Source organism: Vigna unguiculata, chromosome 4, assembly GCF_037176805.1.
Source record: "Vigna unguiculata cultivar grain cowpea cultivar isolate G323 ecotype 2 chromosome 4, ASM3717680v1, whole genome shotgun sequence".
NCBI lineage: Eukaryota > Viridiplantae > Streptophyta > Magnoliopsida > Fabales > Fabaceae > Vigna > Vigna unguiculata.
In genome coordinates this window covers 5,500,683-5,518,506 of record NC_140795.1, presented here as the reverse complement: position 1 = coordinate 5,518,506, position 17,824 = coordinate 5,500,683, and the positions used below count along the sequence as shown (strand labels likewise).

The 17,824-nt window shown below is 29.3% G+C and overlaps 1 protein-coding gene across 1 annotated transcript; it reads left to right on the top strand.

Moving 5' to 3' along the window:
• Positions 1-3,127: 3,127 nt before the first annotated feature.
• Positions 3,128-4,708, top strand: LOC114181690 (NAC domain-containing protein 79-like). Its single transcript, XM_028068213.2, has 4 exons — positions 3,128-3,272; positions 3,380-3,620; positions 3,717-3,994; positions 4,075-4,708. Exons 2-4 carry the CDS (start codon positions 3,398-3,400, stop codon positions 4,561-4,563), a joined length of 990 nt encoding a protein of 329 aa, XP_027924014.1. The 5' UTR covers positions 3,128-3,272; positions 3,380-3,397; the 3' UTR covers positions 4,564-4,708.
• Positions 4,709-17,824: the final 13,116 nt, after the last annotated feature.

Genomic DNA, 17,824 nt, shown 5'->3' with positions numbered 1-17,824 from the left:
GAATTTAAATCATGAATATAAAATAGAGAACCAAAAATCAAACTAAAGAGTGGCAAAATTATAGTAGTTCAGTCAAAACCTAAAAAAAAAAAAAAACACATTATTCGAACATAACAAGAACATAAATCCACCATTCAAAATCCAAAGGCATATGCATGTAACATCATTTTCTCAATAATTGTTTGGCCGAAGAAGACCAATATATTAACAACCTCTTAATCTCTCAACTACAATCATCATATATACATTCATATACATATTTGTTTATTTTTCTTTAATTTTTTTATAATATTTTAGTATATTATTATAGATAATTGATGCCACTTAAAGTGTTAATCTACATAGTTTAGTTACAAATCCTTGTTTTATTTGCATGACTTAAAAAAGGTTTGATTGTAAAGTAAGATTAGGTTCATTGGTTGTGGGTAGGTATAAAGGGGAATGAGCATTGGCCACACATTCATGCATTGTCTCTTCCCCAATTCCATGGGAACATTTTTTGTTTCATAATTCATGTCACATCATTCACTTTCCTCATCTTAGAACTTCTAAACCTATTGTTTGGTACTTCTATTCTTTCTTCCTACTTATGATGTTAAACTAACCCATTTCATAAACACAAAAAGTTTAATCAATGATTGTCAAGTTCAACATATTTTCTTTATTACCCTCAAATATTAGAAAATAAAACCACAATTAAATGAAGGGTTTTTTTAGGAATGATATTATTAAAAAAAGATGAACTTTTTTAAAAGTTATTTAATCTAGACAACATGAAAAGAAATATATATATATTGTGAATTTCATAATGGAAGGTACAATGGTTGGACCCACCTTCATTAGAATCTAGTTTTCTCCAATAATGTATTCATGGGAATGAAACCTCGTTACAAGAGAGACAAATCTTTTGGTGTCTTGGTTTCTGATACTGTAGTAGGTTTTGTTGCGGTCACCAAACAAAATAATAAGTGACAATAAAATAATGGGAAATTTATTTATTTGTCATGCATATATTGTTAAAAATCAGAGTTTAAGCTCACATGGCCTTAGTCTTATAAGTTAATTGATAAAATTACAACAAAAAAAAAGAGAATATAATTTTATTTATGAAAACCAAGGTGTAAAATTTATATAAACTAAACTGGATTATTGTTCAACTAAATCGAATTCTAAAAGTTGTTTAAGTAAGCTTAATTGTGTAATTGTTTAAGTTAATTAAATTAGAGTTAAATGAAATCAATTGTTTTTTTCAGATTAAAGTATGGTTAATAAACATCTTTTTTTTTCTTTATGTAATAATTAACTTGATTTTAAGCAGTATTTATAAAAATTGTACAATTCAATTTTATTAAGGAAAAGAGAAAAAACAAAGACAAGAGACGTGATTGGAGTAATGAGAAAATTGAATTTTATTTAAGCTACATTAATCAATATCATTTCATTTCCCTTTATTGAACAATTTATTATAAGCTTTTATTCCAAAAAATAAAGTAGTGGTAGTAGTGGATGTATATCACCTTTGAGTTATGTTATTTATGGTTTAGATAAACATGAAGAGAATATCTTAATGTCTAAGCTATACAAATTGGGCAACCACAAAAGTTCCTAGTAGTGATTTCTCAATTAGAATGTAAATAATTTTATAACAACTCAAATGTTTTGCATTAAAATATGTTTGAATACCATTAGTTTTATTATTTTATAATATAAAGTTCCCAAAAGCAAGTAAGAGCTATTTCTTTTTCTTTTCTTTTTTTTTTCTTTTGGTTTCACGTAATTTATGTACTTTTGAGTTGATCACTTCTTTGGGATAAGATGGAGTTGTTCATATATGTTACTCAACGTTTTGTTCGTATTACTTCTCACGAAAAGATCGTGTGCTTTTGGATAAATATCCAATCTCACTATTACGTTGGATATAAAGTATTGTTTGCACGTTGGAGATATTTACTTCTCTTTTATTTCAACTTCAAAAACAAAATAATTTCAATTATGTAATATAAAACCTATTTAATTTCAAGTTTTACTATAAAGTTTAAGTTAATAAATCAACCTTATTATCATCGATATTACTAACGAAATATATATATATATATATATATATATATATATATATATAACTCAAAGTTATCATAATAATAATTAGTAGAAAAAAATAGACAAATTTTTTGTATGTTTGATATTTATTACTATTGAATGAAGACAGATAACATGATCAAGATGGGAGATAAGAAGGTTACATACGTTGAGAGAGATGAGTAGGAGAAGATTGAATGAAAAATAAAAGAGTGTGAAAGTAATTAAAAAATGTATAAATTTTACTATTGTTATAAATTATTGTTATTATTGTTGAATAAATTAAAGTGACATTGGTGTAAACATAAATAAAACTATGTTTTAGATGTTATACATATAATCTAATCTTTACGTGAGTCGGGAATGATTGGTATTTTTGGATAAATAATACTAAAAAGACTCATAGTTTTAAATAGTTAGACTATTTAGAAAACTATTACAATTCATTTAAAATGTATAATTGCATTGTTATTTAATATTTATATATTATAAGATCGGTATTTTTGTAAAAACTATTCCTTAATTAACTGCGAATGATATATATGAAAATTAAAATTATTTAAATATATTTGACATGATCCAGTGTATAAATCACTCATTAAGTTATGAACCGTTACCAAAATTACTTTCGAGTTGAAGTCTTACAAAAAATAAATAAATAAATAAATTCCATTAAGAAGCGATTAATTTTTGAATAAAAAATAGTTCTAGTTCACATTTATAACATAATGAACATGTGAGGAATATCATAGTAAAGATTAAAAAAGTATACGAATAACGACATGAAATTGTGTTTCACTGTTGCTAATATGCATTAATTATTATCATGGTGATTTGGCTTCTACCACACTACAGAGATATATGATATCAGAAGAGAACAATGTGACATCAAACAGTTGCGTGCAGACTCAGTTGGTGAGGTGTTCCTGGTCAAATTAAGGAGAAAAATAACCTCAAAAAAAGTGAGAAACGACACATCTAAAAGCATGAAACCACCCCACAAGTTGTTATGCAAGCCACGGTACTCTGAACCCACAAAAGAAACCACTATTTAAGGAGTTATGTTTCCCCCAACACAGTCTTTTTCTAAGCACCATTCTACACATTCTTCTCCCTTCACTTCATTCCCTCTATTCATCATATCTTCACTCACACACATTCTCAGCAAAAATCATCCTTAGCCATTCCTGTGCCAGGTTGGTCGCTTTTGTTCATACTCAGGATCATCAGAAGCGGTTCTGATCTTTGTGTGTGTGTCAACAGAAACTGATGAGTTTGTTTGTTTTTTTGTGATGAAACGCAGGACTTTGGAAAGTGTTTGATGGATGCAATGGAGAAGTATTATAGCCAGAGAGAGACAATGGCAGTGGCAGTGGCAGTGGCAGAGGAAGAAGCGTTTGATTTGCCACCAGGGTTCAGGTTCCACCCCACAGATGAAGAACTCATCACCCATTACCTCTCGCAGAAGGTTCTTGACAACTGCTTCTGCTCTAGGGCCATTGGAGAGGCTGATTTGAACAAGTGTGAGCCATGGGATTTGCCTTGTGAGTAACCAACCTTTTTGATCCTCTTGTGGGGTTCTTCTTCGTTCTCAATTACGGTTATGATCTTACTTTTGTGGTGGGTTTTTTTGAATGAAGGTATGGCGAAAATGGGTGAAAAGGAGTGGTATTTTTTCTCTGTGAGGGACAGAAAATACCCAACTGGGCAAAGGACTAATAGAGCCACTGGTGCTGGTTACTGGAAGGCCACGGGCAAAGACAAAGAGATATACAAGGCAAAGACGCTTATTGGGATGAAGAAAACTCTGGTTTTCTACAAAGGAAGAGCTCCGAGTGGTGAAAAAACCAACTGGGTCATGCATGAATACAGATTAGAAGATGATCATTCTATGCACAATCCACACAAAAAGGCCATGGTAATTAAAGTTGGTTTTTTTTTTCTGGTTCAGCTTGTTCTAAACCATTTCTCTAATGGTTTTTGTTTGTTTGTTTTCAGAATGATTGGGCCATCTGCAGGATTTTTGAGAAGACAAACTGTGGGAAGAAAATGCAGATTTCTGGTTTGGTTCGGTTCGGTTCGTTCGGGAAGGACATGCCTTCACTGATGGATTCTTCTCCATTCAACAGCAGTGAAGCAAAAGCTGTTTTGGGGGAATCATCATCACATGATGAAAACATGGTTGAAAGCTTAGAAACTCTGATGATGGCTTCTTCATCTTCATATTCTTCAAACCCCTTTGATGTTTCCCCTGCCTCTTGGGGTGTGCCCCACCAATCACACTGCTCAAACCATTTCATGGATGAGGAACAGTCCATGGTGGGGATGGTGATGGAAAACCATGGATCAAGAACTCATAAAGACTTTGATGCTGACATGTCCTCTCTCATGTACAATGATGAAATGTTTCACAGATCATTGGGGAACCAGGAATATTCATCACCTTCTTTAGGACATGTGTATACTAGTGGCCTATGGGGATTCTAAATAAAGTTCAAACTATATGCAGTTAATTTAGGGTAATATATAGTAATGGATGTTGTAATCATCAAAGAAACTCAGGGATTAGTGTTCTTATTTATTACTATTATTATACATGTACATTAATTAAATTAAGTTAATGTTTAGTACACTGAATGGATGTTTTGGTTTTCCAAAGTTGCATGCTTTGACAGTTTTATATATCATAATAGTAATTTTTTATAGTAGCAACTTTTTGTGGTCGTTCTTTTTGTTTTGATTTTTCATGTTTATCAACTATTCAGGATTTGATGGGATATAAAGTAAAAATTTTCATAATAAATAATTGTGAATCTTATTTTATACATTGATTTTGTAAACTTGAATTAGATTTAAAGTATTTTTAGTATGATCTAAATATTATAATGAGATTTGTTTGTTAGACTTGTCATATTATTGATATCGGATAATTATTAATGTTTAGTTTTATTCAAAATATATATTTCTTAGCATGAGAAGAATATATTAAAAATTTGAGAATTAAATATATTTTTAGTTTCTTAATTTGTAATGAAAATTAGAATAAGTCTTTCTTTGCAACTTTGTTCCAATTTAGTTTTCCAATTTTAGAATAATCTGAATTTAGTTATTTTAATCAAATTTTGTTAAATTTATTTAGTGTTTCAAATGAGTTTCAAGATAGTTTCTTAACTAACATTGAAGCAAAAATGTGTTAAACTTCCGCAACTTTGTCCTAATTTAGTCATCAAACTTTAAAAAAAAGAGTGTGAATTTAGTCATTTTAACCAAATTTTACTAATTATTTAATGTTTCAAATGAATTTCATGATAATTTATTAGTTCATATCGAAACAAAAATATGTTAAACTATATAAACAATTCAAATATTATTATACGCGTTTAAAATATATTTAACAAAAAAATTTGTATCTATTAAAAATAAAACAAAATTTATAATATATATATATAATATATATATATATATATATATATATATATATATATATATATATATATATATATATATATAATTACAAAACTTATCTCATAAATCATTTTTGTAAACATATAATTAATCTTTTCAAGGATGATTACTTTTACGAGGTTATTAGTCAGGACCAAACTTTTGTTTCGTTTCATGTGAAATTCAATTAGGGTAATAGGACTGAAATTAGTAATTTTCCCCAATAAATTGGAATATTAACTTATTTGGAAGAAAGTAATGGTTTGCAGAATTATGCATATCAGGCTCCTAATTGGTACTTACAAGGATTATTAAGGAAAACAAATGAAAATCATTGGAAACACTTTAACTTTTTGCTTCGGAAGAAGCCAAACGCAAAAGTCAGAGCCACAAAAACACTAACTTCTTCCAATTACAACTCTATGCAAAAACCAGAAATTAAGTCTTAAATTTTGATTAAGAAATCTAATTGCAGAAAATAACTTTATATACTTTTTAACAATTTTAACTATTGCCACCGACATTGCAAACATTTTATGAATTTGTTAATTGATGCCAAGGATTATAATAGATAGTGCCCTATGGTGGTGATTTATGAATTTATTTGAAGAGAAAACTTAGATTCAGATTCTTAGGTACTTTAAATATTGATCAGACATTTTACATTAAATATAAGTAAGCATTCTTAAGAAAGATTTAAAAAAAATATCACTTAAATACTTTTTTCAAAATTAATTTTTATTATTTTTTTATTCAGCATAAGCATTCATATTGAATATATTGTTATTAAATAGTTTAACTATTTTTTTGAAGTAAGCTTTGAAGTTTGAATTTTATTAATAAAAAAATACAATTAAGAAAAAAAAAATACTCTACTAAAAATCATAAGAAAATTTTCCTGTATGGAGAATACAGTTTATAGAAAGTTGTCTTGAAGTTGAAAAAGAGTGGATGAATGTGATGTGTGAGTTATAAAGTTTTTGTCCTACTATTTTCAAAATTGGACAAATTAATGAACCATACTTTAATATAATAATCATATTGTTAGGTTTTGTCGGTTTTTAACCATAGGCTCTGATACCACTTGTTAGGTTTTACAAAGGGGGTTTTACTGGGGAGATACAACACACTAATGAGACCTGAACCACATAAGACATTGACACCACTCTGAACCCAAAACCTTAAGGCAATGGGTTTATGGGTCTTTATTCTTATATAGTGCTCCACTTTCTCATTTCTAACCAATGTGGGACTTAGACTCACACTTGGATTCCTAACACATATACGTGTATAAAATTATTTCCACCTCTCATTTCACTACTAAAAAACTCATATTTCCTACCAATTTTATTTTGAAATTTTGTTCGTAAAAAATACTTACAAATTTTGTTGTGAAAAAAATTTTGTAAAAAATTCTTACCAATTTTCTTGCAAAATATTTTGTATAAAACATTTTCTACAACAAATTTTGTATGAAATATATACAAATTTAATAACTTTGTAAGAAATGATTACCCACGAAGAAATTACCTGCTAAATAAATTTTTTTAAAAAATGACAGAAAAAAATATTTTCTTACAAATTCTTTTAACAAATTTGCAAGACAAATCGCATGTAATATAAGAATTTTTAGTAGTGTTTCTTATTATCTTCTATTTCTCCATTTTTTATATAATTTAATTAGTTTTGCAAAAATCAATTTGATCATTAGCTTCATTAAGATACTATATTAATACATCGATAATTTAACTATTAAATTATTGATTGGTCATATTTATATTAAAAACATATTTCATAAATATATCTAACATAATTTAATAAGGTTAAAATACCTCTTTTGTCTCAATTTTCGTCTAGTTTTTTCAAATAAGTCCTAATTTTGGTTTTGTGTTCAAATAAGTCTCAATTTTAATCAATTTTTTTCAATTGGGTCCTTTTTTGCTAACACCGTTTAAATCATTAACGGCCATGAATAGTGACTACCATGTGTCACTTCGTAGTTTTTTTAATTATTTTAATTTTTTTTAATTTTTTTTATATTTTTTTAATTTTTTAAAATATCCATGTGTTAACCCAGTACTGTGTCACATGTCAAAGTTAATGTTCTATAGGGACCAAATTGAATATAGAACATTGACTTTGACACGTGACACGCTACTAAGTTGATACGTAGACATTTAAAATTTAAAAAAAAAATTCAAAAAAATCACGAAGTGACACATGGAACGCTGAGTTGACACGTGTACATTAAAAAGAATTAAAATAAATTATAATAATAATAAAAAGAATAATAATAAAAAATTCAAAATATCACGAAGTGACACGTGACAGTAACCGTTCATGGCCGTTAATGACTTAAACGGTGTTAGCAAAAAGGACCCAATCGAACTAAATTGACGAAAATTGAGACATATTTGAACACAACTAAAATTAGAATTTATTTGAAAAAACTTTACAAAAATTGGGAAAAAAAATATTTTAACCATTTAATAAATCTAACTTAAGTTTAGATTTTTTATCGTAATAAAAATATTCATATATAAAATAAAAAATAAAATATAAGACTACAATTTGATAATTTAAATTTCAGAGCATCGTTATAGTAAGATGATTTTTTTTAACAACATGATCGCACAAACTTGAAATAATAATTAAAATATAATTTTGAATGGGGTTAATTAGATCATTAATTTTGAATTGGTGCAGTGGATTAATCCATACCAGATTAGTTCCACGTCCTGTCTAATCATTAACATGTCCTCCTAAGTCTATATATCAATTTCCGGTTGGTTAACTCAGATCTCTATACTTCTAATATATTTTCACTTTTATTTTCTTTACTTTTTTCTTCTCTTTTTCCTGTTCTGAAATTAAAGATTTCGTCACTACCACTACAAATTACGATCAATTTTAGTGACCTTATTAATTACTTATTAAAATCTTATTAATAATTTTAATGACTAATTTAAATATTAATTTAAAAAAATAAAAATTATTAATTATTAAAATAATCATTATTAATTATGAATAAAAAAATATAGTTGGTCTTGTTAAATTGATCACTGATAAATTAAAAATTTATTTAAAAATTTGATAACAAAAATCTTAATAACTAATGTTTTAGTAATCAATTTCCTTTAATAACTAAAATTTTAGTGTCTCAATCTTAAAATTTTTTTATTTATAATAATGACTATTTTAGTAACCAATAATTTTTTATTTTATAAATTGATTATGATAGTGATTAACAATTTTTTATCACTAAAATTTATTGTTAATAAGACATCAACTAAAATTTGATATTTTTTATTATATTGTCTTATATATGTTAGAAAAAGGAGATGGACTTTGTTAAAAACCTTTTATAAAATCAGAATGCACTTTTCATAGAACTAAATTATACGAGAATTAAAAAAAACACTAGAAGGTAATAAATATAGACAAAAAACTACATCTCTAAATTAATACTATAATATTGATCTCACAAGCATGTAAACTCCAAAATCTCTAGGAGAGAAAGAAATGTAAAAAAAATTTAGAGAATAGTAGAACAAAAATTGAAAAATAAAAATATATGACGAAGGAAGGTTTCAGTTCAGTGTTAGGAATTCTTTTCCCACTACCTACACCTCTGTTATTTACTACTTACACCCTTTTGCTTTATTTTTGTTTTAGTATCTCTCATTTCAACCCAAATTGTTCTAAATTTACTCGTCACTTCAAATTACTACTCTCGCCCTATAGTACCAAGTTCACCCTATCTCTTTGCTTTATATCCATATAAAGAACCCACCAACTCTAGGTTCAACATTTTAGTTACACTAACTATATAAAACATATACTCTACCTAAAACACCACCATAAATAGATTAAAGTTTAAACAAAAATTAAATTTAATTCTTACTTTTCAAATAAACTCACATATTTATTGACAAAAAAAGAAAAAAAAAAACTAGTCCTTAAGAAACACAAATATTTCTCATTAAAAATCCTATAATGTTAAATTACATTCACAAAAGGGACTACGTAGACCATTAGGCAATAATTGTTTTCTTTAAATTTTCTTCTTGTTATACCAAATAAATGCAATAATAATAAAAAAAATCAATCAATAAATAAAAATATTTATAATGAAATAAATAATATCAATATCAATATTAATAAATAATAAATAATAATACAAATAACAAAATTAAATATCAGTATTTTATAATACACATTTTTAAATAATAAAAAAATCTCAAAAAATTACCTTTTACATTATTTCTTTCTTTGATGTCTCATAAAAATTCCGTATTTCCATTTCATTCATTTATCTATTTGTCTTAAATCAAATAATTTATATTTTCACCTTTTTCCATTTGTCACTTCCGTATTTTGTTTTTCTCCTCACAAATCGAAATGTATAATAATGAAGTAAAACCTTGAGGACTGTTCAACCGCATGAGGAAGTTAAAAGTTAGAGAAACTTATATACCACATAATCTGCATTTTACACTACTAAAAATTTTCATATTATATATCATTTTTCTTGTAAATTTGTTAAAAAAATTTGCAAGAAAAGACTTTTTTTATCATTTTTGTTAAGAATTTTAATTGGCATGTAATTTCTTCGTGGGTAATCATTTCCTACAAAATTATAAAATTTGCAAGTATTTTTTATAAAATTTGTTGCGAAAAGTGTTTTATACAAAATATTTTACAAGAAAATTGGTAACAATTTCTTGCAAAAAAAATTTCTCAACAAAATTTGTAAGTATTTCTTACGAAAAAAATTAAAACAAAATTGACAGGAAATATGAGCTTTTTTAGTAGTGTTAATCTTTTCAATTTATTTCAGAATTATATTTTTTTAAAAATATCTTTACATTTAATTGGGAATAGCTAGTTTTAAGATATTTTAAAATATTGAAAGTCAAAAATATCTCTACCAAATTTCTATGAATTAAATAGTTCCAAAAAATAGTGTGTATTAAGATACTATATATTGTTTTATAATAGAAAGGGAACTAATATGTGTGTTTGCATTGTGAATTGAAGAATGGTTTTGTAGAAACGTTAGGTATGAGAATGACCCTTCCTTCACTAACCCTCTTTATCATTCTAACTCTCCATTTAGGATCACCTTGTCGGGTTCTGATAATTTCAGATACATGCATTTGCCCTAAAACTAGCTTCCACAATAATTTGTATATGGATAAAGTGCTTCCAATCTTATCTTTGGTTATCCCAAAGCCACTTAGAAAAAAAAAAAAAAAAAGCTAAGTTTCCTTATATAGTATGTATGAATTTGGCCTTTGTTCTCCTTTTCATACATTGTGAAAAAATAGATAGATATAGATAGATACACCGTATTCAACTGTGTTATTTCTCTTCACTCTTTTTCTTTGTGTTGAGTCAATGTGTGCCACACTTTTGATATTTTTTTTTTTACTAGTTATGGTTTTCTCTTGCATGCTCTCTCGTGCTAGGGTTCTCGTTGTCTTAAACTTTTGGAGCAAAACTTTGAGATGAAGCAAAACTTTGAGATGAAGCAACGCATGGTGTGGTGACATGAATATTTATGTATGATTGATGTGTAACAAAACACAAAAAATATCGTGGATTTGTTTACTGTTGAAGTGATTTTTGTTTCGCATGATGATGATGCTAGATTTTAAAGATATAAATATTAGGGTTTTATAAAAAGCAAAATTTATTACGACCCACTTTTATTGTTATACTAAAATGACGTGGAAAAGAAAGTATAAGGATGCAATTGAAATTTAGCAGAATTGAATGAAAAGGTTTCAGGGCATAGCTGGAAGTTTTAAATTATTAAAAGTGAATCGACTAAGTATGGACATATGCATAAATAATACTTGTTTTAAAATTGGGTAGGAAGATGTGAATAAAAATGTACATATATGTTATGTTCTGTCTTCATATATGTTTTAATATCTTTTCTCGTTTGTATATTCATCTTATATCTTAAATTACTAAAACATCTTTAAATTTCTAAGTAATCTAAAAAAATTATATCGACTAATTTTAAAGACATACATTTAATCGCTTTTTACTATTTTATATAATTATTCGATCTTTATTCAATTGTTATTTGATATTTATTTATATAATTACAATTTTTTTCTTAATTTTTGGTAGTGAAAAAAAGAAAATATGTATCCTTTTAATATTGAATACTTGATAATATCTACTTTTCTTTATTGTAATTTTATTGTTTGCAAAATAATTATTTAATTAATATTTGTAATAGTAAAGGGGAAGGTATAAGCTAGGATCTGGTATACATCTCCAGTAGAGATAGGTTGGAGACAAAAATTTTCATACCTGTTGAATATAATGATGGGAATGAGAATATAGGCATTATTGTCATCCCTAGTAAAAATAATAAATTTTGGATTGTATTTGTGTTGTTAATTATCCAAATTCTTTTGATTTTGCATAATTCACCCAACACGTGAAAATTCTCTCCACAAATCTCATCTAAAGAGTACAAGACTAATTTCCAAGTTAATTTCGTCCACTAAATAGTAATTTACTTATTGAATTTAATTAATTCATCCAATGAATGATATTTCGGGCAATGAATTTCAACCCAAGCACAATTAGAATATTTATCAATTTAGTTTGCTTAACGAAATTTGATTACTCTAATAACAATTTGATTTGATTAACAAAATGTGAAGCACTCAATGAATCCACTTTGCGAAATTTGATTCTCTAACTCCCTTCATGTTGAGACATACATATTTTGAAATGGGATTAAATTTTATGGGTGGTATGATACGTTGTGACATATATTGCTAGCGTAAAATTAGATATTAATTAATGGTCCAATAGAAGGAGGCACGATAAGTCCCACATAAACAACAAATCTTCACTAGAATTTGTTCTAACATGATTATAATATCATAGAAAAAAGTGAACTTTAAGGTTAATCGAACTTTACAAATTTTGTTTATAAAGTAGAATTTGCACACACTTATAAACTATAAATTTATCTTATTTATAGTTAATGTGTGATCTTCAACATAAAACATAGTTGTATTTTCAAATCAAACAACTATTTCTTTCCTTAAATTAAACAATATTCTTCTTTATTATTTTTTAATATTTGTTTTTTATCTCATATATATATATATATATATATATATATATATAATCTTTTTTCTTTTTCTCTTCTGTCAAAATATATTCATGATAGGTATAATTATGAATCTTGACATTTTAATTATGTTGACATTTATCTATTATTCATTATCAAATAAAAATTTATTAAAATAAAATAAATGAATACAAAGCAAGAGGATCACACCAAATTTTATACTTTACAAAATATAGACAAATTATATTTATTATGACAAAACCTAAATAAATACATAAATTATTTATATGATTCCTTATAAATAAAAGTTAGATTAATTAACTTATCAATACAATAACTTTTTTCACGAAGTTTTTTTCAACTATGTAAAAAATGTGTTTACTTATGTTTTTCTTTGATAAAATTAAAGTAAAAAATAACAGTGTGAATAAGGTTACATTAAGATTTTTTTTGTCAATGATTTTTTTTTTCAATATATTGAATTAAAAATTAAATCTATTTACAATAATATGTGATTCTTTTATCGCCACTAAGTTTGAAGTGACAAAACATTTTCATTTCAGAATTTAGTAATCAAAGGAGGGTATTTTTGTCATATACATCAAAGCAATGGAGAATTTCGTGCATTATAAGTCACACTGTTGTATCTTATTATAATTGTTATTAAATTAATCTGTCGCCATACATGAAAAAAAGACAAAATTTAAGAATATATTCCTCTCTATCACAACATCGTATGGATAATTTCCTTTTGTCCAAAGAAAATTCTTATATACTAATCGCAGGTTTAAGTATATCTAACATTATTGCTTTTGGCTAATAATTAATATTTACATATATGTTCTTAATATCTATTAATATAAATTTCATGTCTTATTTTGATTTAGTAATAAGGGTATATCTGTAACAACATTTATATCCACTCAAATATTTCTGTAATAATTTATTTTATAAAAATACACATAATATTATTAAAAATTCAGAACACATTTTTTTCATTTTAAATATTAAATAAAAATTAAAATAAATCTATGAATATATATATATATATATATATATATATATATATATATAAATTAAAATAAATCTATGAACACATAATATTATTATTCTACCTGATTTAAAAATTTGGATATCATTCATTAAGTAAATATTTTTTAATAAAAAATACAATTGTAAAGTAGTTTTCTTGGACATCTATATATCAATAATCTTATTCAAATTAATATTGACGTCTTCTCAAATCTTATATTCTCCATCATCGTTATAGATTTTAATAATATACATGAATAGCAATTTATTTACTATATCATATCTTATTAAAAGAGATAATGAAATTAGATTTAGTAAGACAAAAAATAAGTTAAATTTATGCTATCAGGTAATAATACCTTTGCAGTGTTCTAGTTATATTTTCTTTACTAGGTTATGATGATTAGGGGCATGCATAAGAATGTTATAGGTATGAGAAAGTTTTTTTCTTCCTATGAAAATTTTTCATATGATATAAATAATATTAAAATATTAATGTTTTGATCTTCGTATTTGTACGAGAATCTTAATTAAATTTCTATGTTTTGATTGGTTTCGATCGGTTCCTATTTTTAAAAGTGTGCAACAATTACGTTTGTTACACTAACGATGAACCTTACCCATTGAATCTTGAATCATGAACCATGAACCCTAAACCTTGAGCAATGAGTCTTAAACTCGGAATCCTAAACCGTAAACCTTAAACCATGAATCTGGAATCATGAACCTTAACTCTTGACCCTCTAAACCCCTAAACCAAACCCCAAAGCCCTAAGCCTTTACCCTAAAAATCCTAAACACCCAGCACTTAGCACCCAAACCCCAACCTCCAAACCCTAACCCCAAACCCATAAACCTCCAAACACCTAATCCCTAATCCTTGATCCTAGACCCTGACCCCTAACCACTAAGCTTAGACCCTTGACCCTTGACCCCTTACTTTTGACCCTTGACCCTAAACTCCAACCCCCTACCCTTAACCATTGATCCCTACCACTTAAACTCTAAACCCTGATGCTTGAACCTTGACTTGTGACACCTAAACCCTAACCCCTGACCCTTTGTCGTTGACCCTAAACCTTGAACCCTAACCCCCGACCCCTGGCCCTTGATCTTTGAACCTTGAACCCTAACCCTTAAACCTTGACCCCAGACACCTGACCCTTGACCCTTGACCCTTGACCCCTGACCCTAGACCCCTAACCTCTGACCCTGACTCTAGACCCCTAACCCCTGACCCTTGATCCTTGATCTTTGACCCCTAACCCCTTACCCCTGATCCATGACCCCTGATCCTTGACCTTTGACCCTTGACCCCTGACCCCTTACCCCTGACCATGAACCTAGAACCTTGAACATCAACCCCCGAACCTTGGCCCCTGATCCTTGACCCTTGAACCTTAACCCCTAAACATTGACTTATGACACATGAACCCTGACCCCTGACCCAGACCCTTCATCCAGACCTTTGACCCTAGACCACTAATCCCTGACCTTTGACCCTTGATTTCTGACCCCTGACCCATAACCCTAGAACGCTAAACCATGAGCCCTTAACCCTTAACCCTGACCCCTAACCCTAACCTTTAAACCCTGACCTGTGACCCTTGAACGATGACCCATGACCATTGACCCTTGACCCCTGACCCCTGACCACTAATCCCTTAACATTGAACACTGAACCCTGACCCATGAACCCTGAACGCTTACCCTGACTCATGAATTCTTAACTCTAAAGCCTGGCCCTTGAACCGTGAATTGTGAACCATTAACCTTGAACATTTAACGTTGAACCCTGACCTCTAACCCCTAACCCCTAACCCCTAATCTTGAACATTGATCCATGAACCTTGAACCTTGAATCCTAAATCTTGAACCATGAACCCCAAACCCTAAAATCTGAACATTAAACCCTAACCACTAAACCTTGAACCCTAAACTTTGAACCTTGAATCCTGAACCTTGAACCATGAACCCTGGGCAATGAGCCATAAACCCTAAACTCTGTAAGAAATCCAAGTGTGAGTTTAAGTCCCACATTGACCAGAAATGAGAAAGTAGAGCACTATATAAGAATAAAGACCCATAAACCCATTGCCTTAAGGTTTTGGGTTGAGAGTGGTGTCAATGCCTTATGTGGTTGGACCCAGGTCTCATTGGTTTTGTATCTCCCTAGTGATACTCCCTCCTTATAAACCTAACAAGTGGTATCAAAGTCGATGGTTAATACTGGCTCAGAAGAGTGAGTATCGGTATGGTCCTAGTATCGAAAGTCTTCCTGATAGTGTGGTTCAGGTAAAGCGTGTCCCGTTAAGAAATAACGACGGTACAGAAAAGGACAGAAAAAGAGTACTCGTGGTTGGGAATGCTTCCGTTGGAGGGGGAGTGTACCAATGTGGTTGAAGGGACTCACCCTTGAGGGGGAGATTGTTAGGAATCCAAGTGTGAGCCCAAGTCCCACATTGACCAGAAATGAGAAAGTAGAGCACTATATAAGAATAAATACCCATAAATCCAGTGTCTTAAGGTTTTGGGTTGAGAGTGATGCTAATGCCTTATGTGGTTGGGCTCAAGTCTCATTGGTGTTGTATCTCCCTAGTGATACCCCCTCCTTATAAACCTAACAAACTCTACACCTTGAGCAGTGAGCCCTAAACCCCAATTCTTGAACCTTAAACCTTGAACCTTGAATCTTGAACCTTTAACCCTAAATCTTGAACTATGATAGTTGAACACTAACCACTGAACCTTGAGCAATGAGCCTTAAACAATGAACCATGAACCCTAAACCCTAAGATCAAGCACATTCGTCTTGTTTTGTTGAATGGGATGCAAGAAAGGGTCAAGATTGAGTCTCAAACTGAAGGATGTGGAGTCTTGGAGATAGGACGTTCTTGATCCTATAAGTTCCCACATGGGTCCCATGGCGGAGGGCCTTGTGAATTTGCTTCTTAGTTACTTTCCCACTTCATTTGTTATTAAGTCAAGATAATGAGTCATAAAAGCCCCATTTAGTTTAGCCCCCTTAATGGAAGGGCTTAAAGGCCCCAACCACATAACCAAAAATAGAACAAGGTTAGGACCAAGGGCGGATTTGGTTTCTCTATTGGATAAAAGATGTTGAGCCTTTACTGGATTAAGGCTGACTTATATGGTTCATTGAACAATATTGTTTAATATCGGCCATGGTGCCGATATGGCAAAAACCGATAGCGGTTTTTCGGCCAGCCGCCATAACAAGGCGGGGGCGAATCAAAATTTTCGTAGAGGCTCATGACAGCCGCTTTGCGTTTGGCGGGTGACGGTGGCGGAGCACTCGTGGCGAAAATCTCGGACAATAGGAGAAGAGAAGAGGAGATAAGAAAGAAAGAGAAGAGAAGAAAGAAGGAGAAGAGAAGAAAGGAGTTGTGCGGCGTGTTGGTTGGAGGAAGAAGGAGAAGATAGCGAAAACCTAAACCTAATTGGTCTGATACATTTGAAATTGGGCTTGGCCCATTTCCTCCAACATCCAAATTTCTTCATTCCACCCTTATTTCAGCCATTTAATATTCAACCACTTCCAAATTTCTTCACTACAGCGTCATTTCAGCCATTCAGCCACTGATTATGTTTTTATCCTGTTGTCAATTAATAAATTTAAAAATTTGATTACGTCCATATTACTTATTATTTTACATTTGTACCTTAATACAGAAACCTCTTCTCTTATTTTACTTTTCTACCCTAGTTTCAATTTCTCTTCTCCTATTATTTTACTTTTTTACCCTAATTTCAGTTACCATTTTTATTCTTTAAAACCTAAGCCTGGCCCATTAAACACATATTTAACCTAGTCTATCTATAAAACTTTCTTCATTCTTCATTATTTTATTCTATTCAAAACCAAAAATTTCTAAAGCTTTCCGACCGGCCACTGCCACCAGCTACCACCATCACTAGCAACCGCCACCGTCGCTAGCCGTCACCACCAAGTTATTTTTTTTCAATTTTTTTGTTTATCTTTTCTATTTGTCTAATTTCACTATAATTATTTTGTAAAAAATATACTTATTTTTCAGCAATAATAATGACCAATGATAATGATCCTTTTCAAGAACATCCCATAGGAGTGACCCGAGATGGAAACATTGTCATCCGATGGATGAATCAAATTTAAATACAATT